Source organism: Alosa alosa, chromosome 12, assembly GCF_017589495.1.
Source record: "Alosa alosa isolate M-15738 ecotype Scorff River chromosome 12, AALO_Geno_1.1, whole genome shotgun sequence".
NCBI lineage: Eukaryota > Metazoa > Chordata > Actinopteri > Clupeiformes > Clupeidae > Alosa > Alosa alosa.
The window spans coordinates 21586689-21609991 of record NC_063200.1 but is presented as its reverse complement, the minus strand read 5'-3'; the positions used below and the strand labels follow the sequence as shown (position 1 = coordinate 21609991).

At 40.9% G+C, this 23303-nt stretch overlaps 1 protein-coding gene and 1 long non-coding RNA gene across 3 annotated transcripts; both read left to right on the top strand.

Annotated features, from left to right (window-relative positions):
* Positions 1–54: 54 nt before the first annotated feature.
* Positions 55–22165, top strand: LOC125305011 (interferon-induced protein 44-like). Of its 2 annotated transcripts, XM_048259598.1 has the most exons (9): positions 55–400; positions 17555–17587; positions 18378–18644; positions 19740–19773; positions 20427–20628; positions 20910–21056; positions 21345–21522; positions 21715–21815; positions 21925–22165. In XM_048259598.1, exons 2-9 carry the CDS (start codon positions 17563–17565, stop codon positions 22081–22083), a joined length of 1113 nt encoding a protein of 370 aa, XP_048115555.1. In that variant the 5' UTR covers positions 55–400; positions 17555–17562; the 3' UTR covers positions 22084–22165. The 2 variants fall into 2 exon arrangements, with proteins under 2 accessions (XP_048115555.1, XP_048115556.1); XM_048259599.1 differs by lacking the exon at positions 18378–18644 and having other exon boundaries at positions 61–400.
* Positions 22166–22492: 327 nt separating this feature from the next.
* LOC125305012 lies at positions 22493–23241 on the top strand. Its single transcript, XR_007195316.1, has 2 exons — positions 22493–22933; positions 23100–23241. It is a non-coding gene; the product is annotated as an uncharacterized LOC125305012 (long non-coding RNA).
* Positions 23242–23303: the final 62 nt, after the last annotated feature.

Sequence of the window (23303 nt, the reverse complement as noted above, 5' to 3'; positions counted from 1 at the left end):
AAATTTTGTACTATTTTGGCTTTTTGAGTTTTTAGGTGGACCCTTTAAACTGGCCATCTAAAAGTTAATCAAAATCGGTGATGTAGTAATATCACCCCCGCCTGGTCCTCTCATGGACACACATAGCCTCCAGATTCCACCGATTGCTTACTATTCTCAACGGCAATAACTTATTTTATTTGGAAGCTTTCTGCGGCAAATCTACGCAGCCATCATGGAACACAGTTCGGTAAACAGTGCTTAAGCCAAGGCATGTTTATTCGCTTTAACTTCCACTTTCGTTTTCCCGGAATTGTGTGAAGCGCTTAGTCACCGTTGACAGTCAACAGTGGAAAACTCACATTGATGGGCTAGTTCTCGGCTTTCATTCTTCAACTGTGTAAGGTCTCGCTTAATTGAGGTAAGTCGAATGAAAGAAAAGTATTTTTGATAGGTGCTATTCCAGATGCATTCTTACGACGGAGTATTAGGGCCACACATGAAGGAAAAAAATATTTTTGCCATGACGAGATTAAACTCGACATGTTGACTTTAAAGTCGCCATGTCAACATTAAACTCGACATTTCGAGAATAAAGTTGAAATGTAATATCGACTTTAATCTTGACGTATCGACTTAAATGTCGCCATGTCGACATTAAACTCAACATTTCGAGAATAAAGTTGAAATATCATGTCGACTTTAATCTCGACGTGTCGACATTAAACTCAACATTTTGAGAATAAAGTTAGTTTGGAGAGAGAACGACCGCTCGGGACGATTGAAAGGGAGGACGAATGAAACAATGCTACAAGTGCAACAATGATTCAGAGTGTTCGAGTGCAACAATGATTAGACATAGGCCTATATCATGTGGACAAAACATAGAACATATTAACCTACGTTGCTCAGCCAAATACTTTGCTGTTAGGTCCTTATCACGGAGTTACAGGCGATAAATGCGATGGTCAAAAGTAGCCTAAACGTCATAGCGGTTTATTTATTTATTGTAGGCCTATTATTAAAGTGTTGTTCTAAACATTTAGTTGTTGCATCTAAATGTTCAACTTCATGCTTATGCACTAGAGGCATACTAGGCGCTCTCCCCAATCCTAGACTTTCACGTTGCTTGTTTGTAATGGATGCAAAACAGCCCATTGCTGAATGTCTATGGAGGGACGAATGAAGCTGTCCTCCCGACCACCCCATGTATGCTAGTAGCCTACTTGCACACATATGCACACAAAGTGCATAAATAAAGTGCATGCACACATATTTTCTCACGGGATTAAAATAGTATATATGCTTAGCCTACCTGTGTTTCTAGCCTCCTATAGGCTACGTATTGCAGGTGAGACATGGAAAAGCAGTTTTAGAAAAATGAGTTTTGCCATGTTATCCTATGGAGAGTGACGCCCGTGGGTCATGAAGGGCAGTTATTTGGATGTGCAGTAGCCTTAAACACGTAAAACAGAGTGAAATAACATTTTGTATAGAAACATTATATCATTGGATACATATATTTTTCTAGCTATTTAGCCTAAACGGCATAGTATTTCCATAACTGCGAGACAGCACTTCACGATGACGGCAATGATAGTTAACAGACAAGACGCAATCTATCTGAATATCTGCAATCTATCTGAAATAACATCTATTTGAAGCCCATTTTTCATGTAACATATTGTGTATTAGTGTAGGCTTCATAGCTTAAACTGTGTAGGCTATGTTTAAACAGTAGGGCCTATTGCGAGTTTAATGTCATGTCGACTTTAAAGTCGACACGTCGAGATTAAAGTAGATATGATATTTCAACTTGATTCTCGAAATGTCGAGTTTAATGTCGACATGTCGACTTTAAAGTCAACATGTCGAATTTAATCTCGCCATGGCAAAAATATTTTTTTCTCTTCATGTGTGGCCCTAATACTCCGTCGTACATTCTGTCAGTGACTGATGCGAGAGAACTAGATCAGATGGTATTAGGGGTCCGTAATGCTGCAGTGCTGTGTTCTATTTGCAGAATTCACATGGACAAATATAAAAATAGGCTCAAAAATCCGTTATCCATTCTTTAGGAAGGCACAGTAAATGGGTTATTGATGCTTATTTTGATTTTCAAATGAGCACAGTTACGGTTTTCTGTTCAGAAGTTAAACATTTAAATGATGCGTTAACACTTGGTAACGGATTTTTAAGCCAATTTATATATTTTTTCATGTGAATTCTGCGAATATAACACAGCACTGCAAACCGAGGTGAAGTTAGTTTGATATTTGATATTCGACAGATATTCAAAAAAAAAATTATGCGGCCGGTTTCACCCCGTGTTTGCAGACAATGTACAAACAGATGACCTTTCTACTTGCTCCCAGCCGACCTTAGGGACCGTCTAAAAAGTACCTTCTGAATTACCTTTATAGGTCTTTTTTGTCAATAGCTTTGACATCATGTGACCTAGTGACTCCAAACCCAAAAAGTTTCCATGGGAAACAGTTATCCTATATGGGACTCATCAGACACACCTCTTTTATAGTCACTATATGCACACAGTATTTTATATGAATATTTTAAAGAAAATACCTTATTTCCCATAAGGAATGGTCTCCTTTTTTCAATACCTCCCAAGCCATGTGACCTAGTGACTCCAAACCAATGCAGAATAGTTATACTATAACTATAACTGTTCTGTTTAACTGTATAACTGCTCTGTTTTTCATTGACCATTTCATTATGTTAACTTACCCAATGGAGTTTTGCAAATTATATTTTTGATTCAGACCTTCCTGTAATAAAAAAAAAACAAAACTTGACACTCAAGATGATCTTCAGACCATGCCACAGAAAAGTTATTTGTCAGATTGCTCAATACCACGTTTATTTGCCCATGAGATGTTATAAAATATGACAGTGAAGTCACTAAACAGGAACTGTGTTCACATCTCAGCAATGAATCGACATATCAAAACAAAACCTGGCACTTGGACAAGGCACAATGTTTCAAAATCAGCAAGTTATGTGCCCCTACATTGAATGCTTTAGCAGACCCAAACATAAACAAGCCAAAACCAAGACAATCCATGCCCAAAGCCAATGCCAAGCCAAACGAAAGGCCAAAGGCAAGCCCAAGCCTGTCAAACTACTTCACCCCCACATTGCTTGCTTATATTTGAAAAGAAAGAAAATATATTACTTCCCAACGGAAATAGTTTTTTCTTCAACCTTGTTATCGGCATAACACACACAGCCATTGCTTTTTCTTGACTTCCTCTTTTTTTTATTTTTTTTTATTTGCAAACATCATTGACATTACAGAAAATGCAACACTACGACATGCACATGAATACTACATACGACAAACAGATGTACATTACATAAACACATACTGTAACTTAACAAGACATCACATTGACTTGATCTTCCACAAACATAACACAACATAACATTAATAACAGAAAGGCTAAGGATGATTTGCGTCCAGGATGATTACAGATATGATTATCAGGGATGAAATTGATGACCGGAATGAAAAGAAAGGGGGATGGGGGGGGGGTGCGGATGGTAGCTCTGAGAGTGTGAATGAGGTGGTGTTGGGATGGGGGTGGGGATGGGGGGTGAGGGGTAGTGAGTACTGTATGTATGTGTGTGTGTGTGTGTGTGTGTGTATATGTATAAGGCTGGCTTGCTGTTGGGCCAGGAGGAGAGAAGCTGGAACATAGAGAGGGAGGGTTTCAGAGGAGAGGAGTTGTCATTATTCTATTAATGATAAGTATAATAATAGGAATAACGGATTGCCTGGTTGATTGCCTGACTGACCTGGCCAACCTGGGCACCCATTAATGGCCACAGTTCCACCCAGCCCCCGCAGTTACACTGCGACGAGCTGACAGAGGGGAGGACCTGCGTGCCACCCATCGCCCCAGGCCCCCAGCATATGCACACATCCCCCACTACCACGACCAACCACACCTCGCCCTCAGACCTTCACCCAACACGCCACTCTTGACCTAAATATGTACAGTATGTGAATGGCTAGGTTGAGGGGTAGCATTAAAAGAAGTGGGCATGCATGGTGAATATCTGTCAGGATTTCCTGGATTTCAGGTATGCCTCCTCAATGTGTGCATTAAAATAAGTGAGGCATGCAGATAGACACCTGATGAGGCATCTACCTGCACTCCACTCTTACCCTAGCCTTCTTGACTTCCTCTAACGTCTTGTTGTCCATCAAGCACATGGTATGAAACCACCGGTCACATTTATCACACTGGATCTGTTTAATTGAAAAAAAAAAATCAATGAGTTATTCATGTACATGATTTTGTCAGTTGGTACAACACTTAAGTTTAACTGGTATGTCACCAGCGTTGGGGAAGTTACTGAAAAAAGTAGTTTATTACATATTGCTTATGTTACTTCTAAAAAATGTAATTCATTACTTTAATTAGTTACTCCCTGCGCACAGTAATACCTTATGTTACTCGTTAATTTTGTGTTACCTCACCCTCCAGGGGAATTGAATTTAAATGAAATGTCCCCACGGGGCAATTTGGTTCACAATGGTAAATAATAATAATAATAATAATAATAATAATAATAATAAAATTACATTTATATAGCAAACAAAAACAATGCAAAACAAAACAAAAGGCGCGTGGGAGGAAAAATAGAGCTATGTGTTGGGTGTGGAGGAGAAGGGATCATTAAACAGAAAGGTCTTGAGATGGACTTTGAATAAAGGAAGACAAAGACAGTCATGAAGATGTTGGGGAAGGGAGTTTCAGAGTTTAGGGGCCAAGGCACCTAACTGCAGCTCACAACAACTCACCCAGTCTGTAACAGGAAGTGCAAGTCCAGGGGGCTTGTCAGCTCCACACATTGAGCATGTTTCCTAATCAAAGACTGAAAGAAAGTGTATTTTCATGATACATTTAATCTGAATAGTATGTGGAGTGCCTAGAGTTATGCAAATATGTTGTACAGTAAATACTATATTGTATACCTGATGCCTCAAGGACTTGGAGAGCCATATCTCTCTTTGCTTCTTCCATGGCTTTCCTTGAGGTTTCAAACTTCATTTCGGGGAACTGAGGGAAGGCTTCCATCACTGCTCTCGCCATCCAATAACACTGCAGTTATTGAAAATGTATTTCTATCAGAAAGACTCAGGGAGGTACAATGAAAGTTAACACACGTTTTAATCCATCAAAGGATATACAAAAGGCATAAGCAACAATAAGACAGTCTTTGGCATAGGCCCCGTCCTCGGTCCAGGTCACCGAGTGTGCAGACCCTTGCAGATCCTGCCGGTATGAGACGGCAGGGGCGGAGCCTACCCCCTGGACATCTGGACAAGGCCAAACTGGTGGTGGTTAGGGAGGGAGGGTGGGAACATCGAAAATCGGCACCTGAAAGCAACAGGCAGGTGCAAAGTAAAGTGATTATAAAGGCTGATGCAGACTGGTGATTGGTCGGAAGTAATGAATGAATGAGTGACGCATGCATTGAGTCTTCCTGACAGAATTTAACGCTAAGCTTCCATTTCTATCAGAAAGACTCAGGGAGGTACAATGAAAGTTAACACACGTTTTAATCCATCAAAGGATATACAAAAAGGCATAAGCAACAATAAGACAGTCTTTGGCATAGGCCCCGTCCTCGGTCCAGGTCACCGAGTGTGCAGACCCTTGCAGATCCTGCCGGTATGAGACCCCCAAAGAATAAGAAATAAAGATACCCACCAGAATGCTTAGATGGTCATCCTCTCTGAAATAGAGCATAACAATATTAAACAGTGCATGTTGTATTATCCGGTTGAGCTCGGGAGATGAATCAGAGAAAGCGAGACAGACAGCAGAGACACATGAAGAATATACTTAATTAACTTAATAAAATAAACTGATGATTTGATGAGGATGAGGATGATTATGATGATGGATTCAACCACCTGTGACTCAAATTCTATGATTGATTTAAAGTTATGGAAGGGAATTGAGCTTGCAGATGTTCAACCCATTGAACAAGACTGCTTGAGTGACTAGTGCTTGCAGAAGCTTAGCTTAAGGGTTAACTAACAACGTGCAGGGCGATGAGCCTGCAGTTGCAGATGCTCAGGGTCAGTGCAGCAGAATAGAGCTCGCAGTTGCAGATGCTCAGGGTTAGTGCAGCGGGATAGAGCTTGCAGTTGCTCGGGGGACAATGAGCTTGCAGTTGCAGAAGCTCAGGTTAGTGCAGACGAAATAGCGCTTGCTATTTAAGTTAAAGAAGTTAAAGAAGATTATGACCTGCACAAATGCAACCAAGCCAGTACGGGCACCAGAAACGAAGAGATGAGTAATATGATTAAATTCAGATAACCACCACCAGACATTTGCAAGAGGAAGTACATTGATTACAAAATGCTCATTACTGCTGAGTGAGTCTTTAGTAATTAAGAACTCAGTAACCATACAGTCCATAGATTCTTGTGAGCCTTGTGACAAGCAAATGGAGTAGCTAGCTCTTAATTGATAAGCAAGTTGATGCAAAATATTACAGTTTGTGAAATCCATTTGTTACGGTTCAATGGTGAACAGAAGCTGCAAGGACAAGATGTACAGCAGATGAAATTAACAACTACTGTCCATCCGGCAGAGGTAAAGCCATGATGGTTTAAGCAGGCAGCCACTTACAACAACCGGACAGACATAGAGGAGTATACAGACACTGTAACCTCTTACATCACCAAGTGCATCGATGATGTGACCCACACAAAAGACATCATCACTCGGGCTAACTGGAAGCCATGGCTGACAGGGGATGTCCTCAGGCTGCTGAGGGCCAGAGACAAAGCCTACAGAGCTGGGGATGAAGCTGGCATGAAAACAGCGAGAGCCAACCTGTCCCGTGGCATCAAGGAAGCAAAAAAGGAATACACTCACAAGATAACCACCCACTTCAAAGACAGCAGGAACGCACAAAGCCTATGGCAGGGCATTCAGGCCCTCACGGACTACAAGCCCGCGCCACAGAGCTGTGAGAGCAACATCCCTCTGCTCAACAACCTGAACCGCTTCTTTGCTCGCTTTGAAGCACAAAACAGCACCTGCCCACAGAAGACCCATCCCCCTCTACATGAGCAGCCCCTGTGCCTCTCTGCCGACAAGCGTGAAGAGGACACTTGCTGCCATCAACACCGTAAGGCAACAGGTCCAGACAACATCCCAGGTCGTGTGGCTGAAGGACTGTGCAGGGGAGCTTAAGGATGTCTTCACAGACATCTTTAACACTTCCCTGAAGCAAGCCATCGTCCCATCATGTTTCAAAGCTGCCACCATCATACCTGTGCCAAAGAAAACTGCTCCATCCTGCTTCAATGACTACCGCCCTGTGGCACTGACACCCATCATCATGAAGTGCTTTGGCGGCTTGTCATGTCACATATCAAAGCCATTCTCCCCCACCCTGGACCCCTTCCAGTTTGCATACCGAGCCAAGCGGTCTACAGAGGATGCAATCTGCTCTGCCCTCCACCCAGCCCTCACCCACCTGGAAAAAAGAGACTCATATGTGAGATTGCTGTTTATAGACTTCAGTTCTGCATTCAACACCATAATACCACAACAACTCATCTGCAAACTTGACAAACTGGGACTCAGTACCTACCTCTGCAACTGGCTACTGGACTTCCTCTGTCAGAGGCCCCAAGTAGTGCGATGTTGGCAACAATACCTCAAGCAGCATCACACTGAGCACAGGGGCCCCAAGGCTGCGTGCTCAGTCCGCTGCTCTTCACCCTGCTGACGATGACTGCACTGCAACCTACAGCAACAATCACATAGTGAAATTTGCTGGCGACACAACTCTGGTGGGTCTCATCACCAAGGGCGGCGAGACTCAATACAGGTTGGAGGTCGACCATCTGACCACGTGGTGCAGGGACAACAACCTCCTGCTGAGCGTCAGCAAGACCAAAGAGATTGTTGTTGACTTCGGAGAGGTCACACCCAACACCTGCCACTGACCATCGACGGTGCTGTGGTGGAGAGAGCGAGCAGCACCAAATTCCTGGGGTGCACATCAGTGAAGACCTCTCCTGGACCACCAACACTGCATCACTGGCGAAGAGAGCTCAGCCGCCTGTACTTCCCGGGCGGAAACTCAGGCGAGCAAGTGCTCCACCAGCCATCATGACCACATTCTACCGAGGCACCATCGAGAGCATCCTCTCCAGCTGTATCGCTGTGTGGGGGAAGCTGCACTGAATACAACAGGAAAGCCCTGCAGCGCATAGTGAACACAGCTGGAAGGATTATTGGTGCTTCACTCCCCTCCCTGAAGGACATTTACACCACCCACCTCACCCCCAAAGGCGACCAAAATTGTGAGTGATGCAAGTCACCCGGCTCACAATCTGTTTGATCTACTGCCCTCTGGGAAGAGGTACAGAAGCCTGCGCTCCCGCACTACCAGACTCACCAACAGCTTCATACACCAAGCCGTGGGATGCTGAACTCTCTCCCTCCTCCCCCTCCACCCTCAGCTACATAACATCCTGGACATTGGACCCAAAATGGCGCCTGCACTACTCCACTTGCACACTTGCACTTTACAACTGGTGTTGTTGTCCTGAAACACAACACTTCTGCTGCTCTTACATAACTTGCACCACTATGCCACTTTCTTCTTACTTAGGTCAAACAGAACTACCCAAGCCTTTTATTGGCCTGAATTTGCACTAGTATTTTTATTGACTGTCTATGCACAATTTCAACCACATTTTGCTGCTCTTATTTTTTCATTATTATATGTGCCCTCTTATTTACTTATTTACTTACTTTTTTGTTTACTTGAATGTTATGTTTGTCTGTGGACCTAAATTGGTAAAATATGTCTTGTCTTCACCGTGGGATAGTGAGAAACGTAATTTCGATCTCTTTGTATGTCTGGAACATGTGAAGAAATTGACAATAAAGCTGACTTTGACTTTGACTTTGAAGAAAGCTAAATAGCACGACGTATAGGCCTACTATTAGGATAGAAATGTAAACAAAGCAAGGTTCAGATTAATGAATTATTATGTTGACTTACCCAAAATAACAGCACGGTGTAGTGTCCATGACAGATTATATCCGATTTAAGTACGACCCCTAAATGTGATGACTGTTTCCGTGAGCAAGCCGCATCCTGCAACGGAATGGAGCTAAAGCAGATCCAAGGGCAAGATGAAAAGAGTGAGCCATGCTTTTGCACCTTGCTCTTGGAAAGGCCCCCCAAAATAAGATGAGCAGCATAGGTAACGTTAGCTAAACGAGACAGGAAAACATGAAATAGACATTGTCCATGGGTAATAAGTTCAGAGAGAAAAGGTATAGAGAAACAGATAGAAAGCTTGAGCACTCTCTGGTGAAAAGAAGAAAATGACCAGCATGGTCTGCAGCGATTGCAGCGAAGTCGAGGAGCTTGCACAAGCTCAGAGCTTTCGTAAGCTCGGTTCTTGCACGGCAAGAATGTAATGCAATGGGGTGCAAATCCCTGTGGAAAGTGCTTAATGATCGTTCGGTTCGATAACGATTGATGATTGCGACTCGAGTCGACTGCCGAGTCGAGTTGCATATGTATATGATGAGTGAAGTGGGGTGATGGTAGGATAAAAGAAATTAACTGTTGTGACGTGAGATTACCCGAGGTTTTACTTGCAGAAGCTAGACCAAGGGCGGTGGTGCGTAGTGACTACAATGTCTTAACGCTTTATTCTGTGCCTAAAGTGCCAGCTGTGCGTAGTGACTGGAGAAGAGTGGCTCGGGTCCAACGTAATTAATATAATGCTTTAGCTGAGCCGAATAACCACCACCAGACCTTTGCAAGGTAGCTTACCGCTATTTGCGCATCTAGAAGGGCTTGATCCTAAGGTCTTATATAGGACTCGTAAGCCGACGAAGACCATCTTCCGAGCAACTTGATTAAGGATTAGTTAATCCTAGAGCGGCTGCTGACGTTGCAGCACCGATGCGAAAGGAATGGCCCGTATATTGGGAGGTTGAGAGCCCGCAGCTACCAACCGCTGTCGACAAAGTGGATTCTGAACCATTGTTTAGACATAAATAACCCAGTGGGTAGAAGAAAGAGAGGTGCATTAGGAGAAGTGTGTGGGCGAAGTTTAAGATAGTTGATCATAGAAGTATAGGGACAGAAGAGTTATTTACTTTAGAATCTCTGATAATGACAAAAACCTGAGGTGTCCATTTTAGAATGTTTCAGAATTACACTATAGAAGTGGGAGGAGAAGAGGATGGCTGAGCAAGCCAGATCCTGAGAAGGGTTAAAACCTGGCTGTCAGAACAAAATTCCCCAGAGCGCATGAACCCATAGAAAGCCATGAGGAACACATTCAAGGAGTGTATTGATAGGGAGTGAAAAGAGAGCCAGGGTTAACTAACCAGCAGCAGACCTAAGGACACAACAGGACAAGACAAAATACAGTCAACAGATATATAGCTGGAGTACACTAGCACTTATGGATGGTCGCTGAGGATGGTTTAGCATATAACTAAAATAAAGACAAGAGATGGAAGAGTAATCCTCATCATGCTGACTGGGTGAAATAAGATTAAATGAGTAACAAAGCACTGCTCCAGACCCAAGAGTAAGTGGGTGTTTAGAATATGTGAACCAGCATCACAGACCTTGTAAATTAAATAGTTAGAGTGAATTGGTGATGTAGCCTAATAATTGCTGATTGATTTGATTATATGACGATTGAGTGATTGAATTATGTGATTGAGATTCGAGGACATATGGATATTCGATAGTGAATTGCAAAATCTAATGATTTAACAATGCAAGTTCACTATTCTGCTGCTCTTACTGTGGTGGGATAAAGACATGAAGGGTTAGCGTATAGCTTAGATGAGGAGGTAAATAAGTTGACATCACATGACCTGGATGAAGTAAGATTAAATATGAACCAAAGCACTGATGAACGTTTTGGCTATAGGCCTACGTGAACCAGCCCCGCATCCCTGCATGAAGTAGATAGTTACGGTGAGGGTCAGTACTCCACTGCCGACAGATGCATACCCTTAAATTAAAAGAGAGAGGCATTTACATTAAGCGAAGAGGAGCTGCTCCTGAAATTGAAAGATTATTAAGATGTTAAGTAATGAAGAAATGGGAAGGAATGCCATCCCTGTGCTTGCGGCTGCCGTGACGTAATGGGAGATTACGAATGACGACAAGCAAAGTGCATTGTGCTTGGAAAAAGTATAAGGGTGAGTGCAGTATTGGCCTGAAGGAGAGTTTGTGCCTGCTAGAGGTGTTGCTCTTTTGGCAGAGAAGAGTTTGAGGAAAGATCTTATTCTAGTCCCTACAGCCTGAAGACCTTCAAGGAGGAATGGAGTGGTAAGAGAGGAGACATAGCATTTTCAAAAGGACCTAGCACGCAGACAAATAAACAGCCATGATACATTACGTTGCCATTAGTTAAATCAACGAACACAATGTATGGGCCTACATATTCTGTAGACACATAACCAATGACAGTAACAGACAATGACAGACAATAATGATCAGCCAGACATGAGATAATGAAAATAAGATTAATATGGCCTTCAGGTGCATCGGAAATATTATGGGTTAATGACATTAGTAGCCTACCGCCCTGCAGACAATACCAACAGCATCTCTGCGACTAACACTGCAGCCAAGAAGGAAGAGTACTTTTGTTGGCCTTCCATACACAACAGCCTGACCAGCGAGACAATTTGCCTAGGATGTGGACCTAGCAAAGCTGTATCATGGCAACTTTGGCAAGGAAACCATCGTGAGTGTCGATAACTGGAGTAGCCTAACTGAGTTTTTTAAAAGGTTCCGTACATGTATGTTAACAGCGTAGCCTGATAAGTCTGACAGTTTTTGTCAGAAAAGTTTAGCAACCATATTTGCGTTGTTAGCGATACGACGTTAACCTCTTAAGCAACTAGGATCTAACACGAGACTAGGGTGAAAGAGAACCTTCAAGCCGCAGAACTTGTCTCTTTCCGTTGATAAGACCGGGCGGACAACCCGAACAGTGGCAACAATTTGGCCTACCTTACTCTCCGACGTTTACAAGCTACTATGCTACATTAATGGAAACCCCCGAGACTTTGGTGAGATGCGTCCAACTCAGTTGAAGTGAACGTAAGGTAGGCTAAGCTACTGGTCTGTGACTGCATCACATGTTAAAGTTGTGGCGAAGTGAATGACTAGCTACCCGTGCATGGATACGGAACATCGAAAATCGGCACCTGAAAGCAACAGGCAGGTGCAAAGGAAAGTGATTATAAAGGCTGATGCAGACTGGTGATTGTTCGGAAGTAATGAATGAATGAGTGACGCATGCATTGAGTCTTCCTGACAGAATTTAACGCTAAGCTTCCATTTCTCTTTTAATAGATCTAGTAAACTTTCTGTCTTCTTCATTTGGTACAGAGCTTTGTATGGATGTATTGAACTGTTGTTCGCTCCCTTCAGTTGTGCCATCACTCTCTTCACTGGACTGCACAGCTCTTTGTACTTCTCTGTCCCTTGTCTTTGTCTCAGAGTTTTGTCCGTCTTCACTGTCACTTGCCCTGTCTCCTTTAACTGTTGGGGGTGTCTGTGTTGTCCCTTCATGTGTCTGAACCTTGACGTCTGTATTACCTGTCTCTCTCTCATTGCCTTCTCTCCCTTAATATGATGATATCCAAAAAGAAATTCAAGTAGTGTTATTCATGGGTCATTACACGTTAATTCAACCAGGGCCCACACATTTAGGTCTCAAACAATTATGAAAAAAAGGTGTACCTATGTTACCCAGGAGAACTACTGTAAAATAGAAGATGTAAGGGCTGAGCTACACCAGGCGCGTAACTGAAGCGTTCCATTCGCATTGCATCTGTTGCAACAATTAGCTTCCATTTTAATCAATGGAAGTAGCTACACCAGACGTGACAGTGGGACGAACGTTCGAAAAAAATAGACCATTCATCTCAGTGTTTCCCCTACAATGTATTCATCAGCGGCGCAGCGCCGCTCCTGGAATTCAAGCGCCACTGCAAAAAGAGTTGCCTAATTAAAAAAAAAAATAGACGCAAGTGAACTTCAGGAACAGCTGCCGTTCGTTCAGGTTTCATGTCAACAAATAATAGTAGGCTAACGTTGAAGGCAGTCAGGGATTCCACAGGAGATCACGCTTTGTTTGTGTTTATGTTTAAGTTTATTAGCAGAGGCGCAATTTTGTGCAAAAAAACGTAGCCTACATTATGTTAACCAAGGAACCAAATTAAACACGCCAGCGAGATAGCTCGCCCCTACCTTCAGTAGCCTATTCCCAGATAAATCCACGCATTGTTTAGTTTCTGTTTGTGATACAGGCAATGCTTTCAAGCCCTGTGTTGCTAACATACCTAGGCTGTGAAACTAAGGTCTAGCTAGCCTATTGGTGGGTTTAATTTAATTTGAGTAGGCCTAATAGGATACGCAAGCATTTACATCTGAGATAGTTTGTAATTCCTGTAGAGCTCATCAAAATTATAGATATGATACAAGACACTTATCTGCTATAATCCAAGTGAATTTTCTTCGAATTTTTGACCATTTATTTTACCAAATGACATGGGAAACATAATTAATTTCATCCACATATTCTTATGCACCATGCACAGCAACGCTACTAAGTTAGCTTAAAACCGTGAGAATCAAGCCAGCGTCACGGGCCATTAAAGTGACAGGCACTCAATTCGACTTGCACAGCACCAATACAGTGTAATGGCATGGAAGAGAAGTCTATATAGTTTATACAGTGCTGTGCAAAAGGAATAAAAACATACTTTGCCTTTTGTCTTAATGCCTTAATTAAAAAAAAAATAGGACATCAATTATTTTTAATGCATCATGTATCATAAATAAATACATTATATATAAATGTCTTAACTTATGCACAGCACTGTATATTCTAAATAGTAATAGTTTGTACAGTGGCCTACAGTGTACAGTTGTACAGTGGCTAATACTAATAATGTAAATGAAAAAGGTGAAAGAAAAACATGAATAATCCTGTTCAAGTACTGCAATAATCATGCTTGTGTTGATGGTTATGTCATAATTTGTAACTCAATCTGTCCATTTCTTTCACAAAATCCACCAGAAGTCACAATTTAAGGAGTCATTTTTTTCAAATGTTTCTCTTTTTTTTTTTTGGGGGCTTCTATGATCAACAGCACCGCTGCTGGAAAAAATTCTAGGGGAAACACTGCATTTAATATTGATTTTACACGTTGCGAACGGAACGCTTCAGTTACGCGCCTGGTGTAGCTCATACCTAAGATCAATACTTTCCAAGATACAGCCAGTTTTATTGAGGGGGTTCACAAGCCCATAGCACAGGAACTAAACCATGTAGGAGGCTCAAATTTTGCATGCTGGTACATAAATAGGAGTAGTAGGTAACACAATCGTCACGTTTGGTCTGGATGATCCTGCATGGTCAAAGCGGTCCCTCAAAGATGATCAAAATTGTATTGGAGTTGTTGGAGAATTTTTTCAGACTTTTTGAGACTTAAGTGCGTGGGCCCTGGACCCAGAACTGTAACTGAGTTGATTTGCACTGCAACTGGAATGACAGTGACATTACTTTAGTCTAGGGGCCAAAACTGACATTGCAACACCTCTGGGTACAAGCTGGTAACCTATTCAGTATTAATGTTTAAAACCCCTTAACTCTAGCCAGGTTGTCAGCTTGCAAAAATACTTGTCTTACTCATGTTGGCCTCTTAAGTAGTTTTTTTAAAAAAAAATGAAATGCCCGCAGTCTGCTAAAAAGTCCCATACTGTACATTTATTATGTGCTGTAACGTTTCAACCTGGCTGGGTCGAAACGTTGCAGCACATAATAAATGTATGGGAGTTTTTAGCAGACTTCAGGCATTTCATTCTTTTTGAGTTCTAGTTCCATTTGCCCTGCATCTCACCGATGGGGATGCGCACTACTACAACTACTCTTAAGTAGTTTTCCCACTGAAATAAATGTGATTCTATTGATTTATGGTGAAAGATTCACAACAGAACAGCACAATGAAACAATGGAACTAACACATTTTGGTCTGTGTCATGAAAAGAAAATTGTATATAGCAGAGGATTCTGCCTCTAACCTTTGGTTATGACGAATGACCAATAAATCATTCATTCAAACATAAGTAGTAGTATCACACAAAATCAGTAGAGAACAGTAATAGGTGTGTTTTACAAACCCATGTTGCTTCCCTCAGATTATGACATTTTAAAACATATTGGCTGACAGGGCAGCAGAAGGATGACTACAAAAATATGTCTTAATCTCTGGTCTCAAGTAGTTCTTTCATTTACTCTAGCTCAATTTAGGTGCCACATTGGAGGGGTGGATGGGCAGTTAATAAGCAGTTAATTTGTCTAGCATGAGGATTTTTGTACTTTGTTGATGTTCTCAATAGGTTTAAAGTCTGGTTCACTCCTTTTTGGAGTGTTAAATGCTCAGACAATTTGACAGTGCTAGAAGGCATCCCCCACTGATCTAAACAGCTAGAAATAGTCTATACTGAAGCATCACTACCTGCACCTAGCTGTTAGCTACAGTAGCATCACAGTCTTGGACAGTTACAATTCTACCTACAACATACATTTTAGTTGGGAACCTACCTGTTTGCAACACATCAGTGCGGACTCCTTGCCGGTCCTGTTTCCAAATGACCTTCAACCACTTTTGAAGGTTTTTCTTATCTTTCTTAAATAGAGCAAGTGTCACAGAGGACCACTGTTCTGCTGAGACATTCTCACCAAATTTGTGAAAAATTAAAGATTTGACGACATTGTCTCTTCCTCCTGCCTCTCGCCAGAGGTCTTTCTCTTTGTTTTTATGACCACGTTTGAACCGCCCCATCATCAACAACACTGTTAATTCAACTCCTCTCCCATGTGGTCTAACTTTTTCTTCATGTACATTTGGTCAGTATTATTCAAGCTCATGTTCGCCACCTACTGGTCCTCAGGATTTCTGTCAACCTGCATTGTGGATTATGAACCCAGTTTTTTTTTAAGTTAGGCCTATAGTCAGTGGTTAAAGTGGGATTTAGCAGGTGGGGGGACCCTAAAATCCAGTGTCGGTGCAACAGTCCCACAGTGTGCATACAGTTACCATAAAAAGAGGTGTGCCCGATGAGTCCCATATAGGATAACTATTTTGCATTGGTTTGTAGTCACTAGGTCACATGACTTGGGAGGTATTGAAAAAAGAGGACCATTCATATAGGATATAATGTCTTTTTTTTATACAAAATATTCATATAAAATACAGTGTGCATACACTGACCATAAAAAGAGGTGTGCCCGATGAGTCCCATATAGGATAACTATTCTGCACTGGTTTGGAGTCACTAGGTCACATGGCTTGTGAGGTATTGAAAAAAAGGAGACCGTTTCTTATGGTAAATAATGTATTTTCTTTAAAATATTCATATAAAATACAGTGTGCATACATTGACTATAAAAAGAGGTGTGCCCGATGAGTCCCATATAGGATAACTATTCTGCATTGGTTTGGAGTCACTAGGTCACATGACTTGGGAGGTATTGAAAAAAGAGGACCATTCATATAGGAAATAATGTCTTTTTTTTTTTTACAAAATATTCATATAAAATACAGTGTGCATACAGTGACCATAAAAAGAGGTGTGCCCGATGAGTCCCATATAGGATAACTATTTTGAATTGGTTTGGAGTCACTAGGTCACATGATGTCAAAGCTATTGACAAAAAAGACTATGAAGGTAATTCAGAAGGTACTTTTTAGACGGTCCCTAAGGTCGGCTGGGAGCAAGTAAACAGGTCATCTGTTTGTACATTGTCTGCAAACACGGGGTGAAACCGGCCGCATAATTTTTTTTTTGAATATCTGTCGAATATCTGAATATCAAATATCAAACTAACTTCACCTCGGTGCACTGCAAAGCGTTACACGCACCATTAGGGTCCGTCTCACTCCACATATTGTATTTATGTAGAGTAGACTATTGCAAAAACATAATAGGCTACTTACTTCCTTCCGCAGTGTTTCCTCTTCATTTTGTAGCAGTGGCCACTGCTTCAGAATTAGGAGAGGCGCACAATATTGGCCGGGTGCATCAGGCTGTAGCCTATGCCCTCCACTGACCTCCGCTGGCTACTCACATCATGGCAGTTTAGCAATTACCAATTAGCGGTGCCTGTCTAGTTTTATTCCGTAAATATTTTTATAGACGTTAGCGGCATGTGTGCTATCAGCTTCCATTTAATGCACCATAGGCTACTGAGGGAACAAGAACTTTATTGCGAGGGAACACAAAAAGTTATTGGATGGAGGGAACGCAAAAGTTATTGCGAGCCCAATGCAAGGGAACGCATAAACATTGCGAGGGAACGTAAAACTATTTCTCTAAATCCCCACCCTGACCCTTTGGGGGCTCATGTACAAAACTAAACGTAAGCTATACCTGTAAAAGTGTGCATAAATACATAGGCCTAACCTACTTAAAAGGCCTAACCAGTGATATTTTATTGTTTCAGTGTCTATCATGGGATCATCTCTTCCAAAACCAGGTATATCACAGTAGAAAAGGGCCTTGCCTACATTTTAAAAGCCTGCTCAATATACATGGATGCATTTATTTATACAACGAACATTCTTCCTCAGCTATTTCTTTTAAAGTCTTCCAAAAAATAACTGCAGTTTTTTAGTAGTTTTTAAGTAGGCTACAATGCACTTATATTTTCATGTCAAAAATGACAAAATACTGCATTTCTGCAGTACAGTACTTTGCACTACAATGCAATTTTTGTGTCCAAAATACTGCATTTCCTGTATAAGAACTGCAAATATTTTATATTACTCAGAAAACTGCTGTTCTGACACTTGAAATAATGCAGTTATTTTTTTGTAAGGGGGTGCATGCTTGTATTCAGGGTGTGATTTGTGTGTATGTGTGTGTGTTTGTGTGTGTGTGTGTTGGGGGTTGATTTCAACATTGACTGCCAGGTGTTTGCATATACAGTACTTTATAATTTTATCCAAATGGACGTATCTGCTGTACTCCTAGATTAATTGCTTTTGGAGCAGTGGTAGCAAAGGAGCTGGGCTACCATGCAGTAGCCTAAAAAAAGTTGCGGGTTTAATTCCCAGCTTCCAGTGTTGTGCCCTTGATCAAGGCAAATAATCCTGAGTTGCTCTGGGGACAATGTACTTTGTAAGTCGCTTTGGATAGAAATGTAATGTTGACCTTTAGTCATAAACGTTTTGTGTTTCAGCATTACAGTAAATTACTGTCAGGATGTAAAGGTGGAGTAAGCAAGTATTCATGCATGAGCTGTTTGCCATCTAACATTCCAACAGAATTTCAATCTCACATATGTGACAAGAAGGTGAAAAGAGAAGAGGACATTGTTTTCCGATGTGAGGCAAATACAGACCAATTGGAAGTCATCTGGGAGAAGAATGGGCAAAGGCTATATGATGGTGACCGTGTCAGCATTAGTAAGAGCGGAAAAGACTTGAGTCTCACGATAAGCAAAGCCAAGGAAGAGGATGAAGGGAAATACACTATAACCCTGAGAAATGATAAAGGCACCGCCTCAGAGTCCGCTTCAGTCTCTCTACCTCGTATGTAATCATTTGACATCTAGCCTACATCTCAGTTAATAGTGCACATACATTTGTGGCACCCCTGGTATAGTTGAGTAAAAAGCAATACTTCTGGCAATTTGTCTTAATCTCACAGTGAAAACAATGAGGGAAAAATCCAATCTTAAAGGAGAAATCTGGCCGATTTTTACCTGAATCTTGATTTCACAGAGTACTGTCACTAACATGCAGTAGCCTAAAAAAGTTGCGGGTTCAATTCCTGCCTTCCAACATTGTGCCCTTCCCTATTGACAGGACTCTGACATGTGACAGTGACATCTAGCGATCAAGATTCAAGTAAAAATAGGCCGGATTTCTCCTTTAACCCTCCTGTTATCCTTGGGGTCAATTTTGACCCCAAGCAACGTTTAACATCATAAAATATATGGTTCACTTTTTTTTTTTTGCTTCATGTTTCATGACTTTTCCTCAGTTGAAGGGTACAACAGAGTTAGCATGAAATTTGTACAATAATACGTTTTCAATGTCCTGTACAAATATTTTGTATATTGATGTTCCTTGGGGTCAGTTTGACCCCAGCTGTATGAAACAAGATACATGAATATTTGACACATTATGGATATTATTATTGTAATAGTATAAGAACATATTGTTATTATCATTATTACATACACAAATACATATTACATATAAGTAATTTTGGCAGGACTGTATAAGTCAAAACGGGAAGCAACAGCAAGCCTTTGGGCTGCTGACACTGGATGGGCAATATTGCCAGCCAGGGTTCCAAGGTTCATAAAGGGGTGTGGGGGGGACTGGGTAAAAATATGAATTATAACTATTGTCTGAGGGTTTATTTAGCTGGGGTCAAATTGACCCCAAGGATAAAGCATGTCGGTAAGATTTGAGGGTAACACAAGGGTTAAAGATAAGCAAATTTATTCAGAGAAAAAAATAGAAATAAATAGTTTTAGCAAAAACAACACATAATATGAATGTTGCGATAAATGCAGAGGGTGCAGTATATTACTAAGCATACTTTCACTAATAGCTGTATTACTGTATAATGGAGACATTCTACTTTGAGTGAGTTATATTGGCTTTGTTTCTCAGAATTTGACAGAGATTGGAGGACTATTAATTGGGGGTAAGTTCTCAACCTCTCACCCACATCCATCTTCATGAAATACAACATAAAAATACTCTGGCCAGTGCAGACCTTATTGTGTTCACTGTCAGTGGAGGCCAATCATGATCATAATGACATATTTTCATACAGTATATTATAACTTTTCAAATACATTATTGAGAAGAAGTTAAGTAAGGGATAATGTATTGTCGGCGGACAATACATTATCCCGCTTATTATATGGCTGCGGGTCTTGATTGAAAATTAATCCGTTTCGTGGCTTCCGCTGACAAAATAAATAGTTTGCCACACAGATAGAACTTGACAGTTTCAGGTGTTGCGTGGCAACGTCTTACTAGCTGACTTTCACTTTCAATGAAATTCCATTGCAATAAGTGAACGGACTTCTTACAGAATGATATGAAAGACGTGAATCAAAAGCACAAAACCATGACAACCATTGACAGTGGTCATTATATACTTTGCAGCGGTAGTTATATAGATTTAACAGACCTCCGAATGTTGGGAAGGCCGAGGTGTAATAAAGTGGGATTTCAAGTAATTGATGTGCTTCTTGGCACTTTGTGTGGATAAATTCCAATGTCTCTCTGTGCTTATTATACTATTATCACAAAATAATGTGTGAACATGCCTATTGACACATTTGATAGAAAGAGTGTCTCAGTAAAGAAAAGTCTGCAAGAGTATAAACTCAGTGGCCAAGGACCCAAACATCTGCGTTTCCTGCTGCATGGGCCTGTGGGGGCAGGGAAGTCCAGCATCATCAACTCCATCAACAGCATCTTCCAGGACCAAGTCAAAGTGGGGGCACTGGCAGCCGCCACTTCAAGTGATTTGAGCTTCACTAAAGTTGTGAGTGCAAGTAATCTTTGGGTAGTACTGCACCACTAAGAGGGGCAGAGATTTTAATATGATTATTTTAGTTTGCATTAAACATGATGCATGAAAATCAAACTAAAATAACCCAGAGTATGCAGCACTGTTCTCTCTCTGAATTTTCTACCACTAAATATTATTTTCTTTAATGGGTTTTTTGACAGTGCAGTATAATACATTCACTTTAAAGTATTTTATAATGTGCTAAACCACTAAGTTTAGGATGTGATATTTGGTCTTCTTGTTTTACTTTTCAGTACAAAACCTGGCAAATCAAAGACAAGCAGATGGGGCTTCTGCCGTTTGTCTTCAGTGACATCATGGGACTTGAGAAATTAGATGGAGGGATACACACTGATGACATCATCAGTATATTAGAGGGACACATTCAAGAGAATTACAAGGTAGGCATCAAGTACACATTTTTAAAACAACCATGTGAATAGGTCAAGTGCACAGTATGCGGTATGCATGGTTGATTTTCAGATCATTCGGCATCTAAGGAATACCAGTATAGTTTGGATAGTATGGAGTTTGAAAAGAGTGTCAGTGACACATTAAATGCAGACAATTTATGTTGTATATTATTACAGTTTTTCCAAGTGACCACACACACACACACACACACACAGACAGAGACACACACATACACACACAGAAATATATGTGTGTTTGTATTCTGGTTTGTTTAGTTTAATTCAACATCCCCGCTGTCCAAAGAAGACACAAGCTACAACAGTAGCCCTACTCTGGATGATAAGGTTCACTGTCTGGTCAGTGTTCTCTCAGCAAACACCATCCATCTGAGAGAAGAAAATGATGATTTAATGAAGAAGATGAGAGATGTCAGAGAGCATGCCAGTGGCTTAGGTAAGAATCTGCCATTCTACTAGTAAATGGGGAATTTTGGGAGATGCAACTAATGAAAATGGAGTCTGGTTGACAGAATTCTATGTTGAGAACTACATATAGGGCTGATTAGAGCACATCATGTATTTTGTGTGTCTGTTTCTGGGTGAGGTGTGATTGTATGAGTGTCTTTATATGTGTTTGATTCTGCAGGCATCCCACAAGTGGTCTTCATGACACATGTGGACTTGGTATGTCCGCTTGTGAAGGACAACTTAAATAACACCTACTCCAGCAAGTCCATCAAGAACAAAGTGAGTTCCTTTGGTGCACTGTGTGTGTGTGTGTGTGTGTGTGTGTGTGTGTGTGTGTATCCTGACGTTGTTGCTGAACATAACATTAACATAATGTTTGTTTATGCAGATGGAAGTGTGCAGTAACACGTTGGGTGTCCCCATGAACTGCATCTTCCCAGTGAAGAACTACCATGAGGAGATACATCTGAATGATAATGTGAATTGTTTAATTCTGAATGCTCTTAAGCAAGCAGTTGCTTTTGCAGATGACTATGTGAGCAACTAACTTGTAATAGTAAAAGTGATTTTGTGGTGTATCATGATTCAAAATATTACATATGAGTAATTAAAATGTCACACTAATTTTGTCCTGTGTCCTGTGTGTAACTGTGTGTAACTGAAAAAACTTTGATTTTCTTGGATGATTTTCTCCTAATGTTCTGCTCCGATTTGATCTGAAGAGAATATGTCAACAATATTTGAACTTATATTTCATATAAAACATGTACCGGTATATAATTTCCTAATTCATTTAAATGAAGTCCAATAAATTCCTAATTTAATTATATTTGTTTATAATAATTGAAACTTCTTTTTTAAAATGCTTTAACATGTTTTTAAAAGGTTTGTTTATATGAACAACACTTGATGTTTTTCTTTTGCATTATAATGTCTACTGCATTGTACTCTTTTGCTTTTTTATAGACTGTTGTTGTCCTTCCTCATTTTCTCCACATTTTTAGTAGATGGAAGAGACAGGATACAAGGGAGGATTCACAAATAAGTATCCCACTCCCAAGTCCACAGTCACTTAAATCGCATTTCCACTCCAATCTGATAATTAGTCAGTAAAACAACAGAACATAAAGCTATATGAATATAACCCCGGTTCTCTGATGGAGACCGGTGTGGAAAATGTTCACTCTCACGCTGTATAATTGCTTCTCTCTCTCACTCACACACACTAGAGTCATTCCTTTCACTTGAGTGGTAGGTCACTCAATGCAGGGTAGCAGCACTGTGGTATTCTGTGGATGAAACAATTTAATCCTGCATGTTTGCCTCCACAGCCCAAGAGGAATGTGGACACCTATTGACATTGTAGTGACAAAACCTCTCACAGTCTGCATTAGCAGGTGAGACTACTCTCAGACTCATGTGTTTCTTCTTCATGTAGACCAAATGGTAGCCTATTTCGATCATTTATTTGTGCTTGTTTCTGTTTTGCATTGAATTGTGCTAAGATCTTGTACCAAATAACTGCCATCAACAAAGTTATATCAACAAAGTTATCTTCAACAGGTGAACTTTGCTTCGGGTCTGCTTGCACAATAATGTGGTATGGGTGAGGTGTAGGCTGTAGAAGCTGAGTTTCTTGTGGATGTGTGTTTGTTACTAGTCCTCTTGTACATGTATGTGAGAATTAAATTACTGTTTTTCTGTCGCTTTGGTGCATTTCTTGAATAATCATTAACATTTGCACAACAGCACATTTCAACATTTTTT

Excerpts from the sequence above, each read along its gene's own strand:
- LOC125305011 (XM_048259598.1), top strand. The coding sequence starts at position 17,563 with ATGGGATCATCTCTTCCAAAACCAG. Across the intron at positions 18,645-19,739 it reads CGCTTCAGTCTCTCTACCTC|AATTTGACAGAGATTGGAGG; the intron begins GTATGTAATCAT and ends TTTGTTTCTCAG. Across the intron at positions 21,523-21,714 it reads AGAGCATGCCAGTGGCTTAG|GCATCCCACAAGTGGTCTTC; the intron begins GTAAGAATCTGC and ends TTGATTCTGCAG.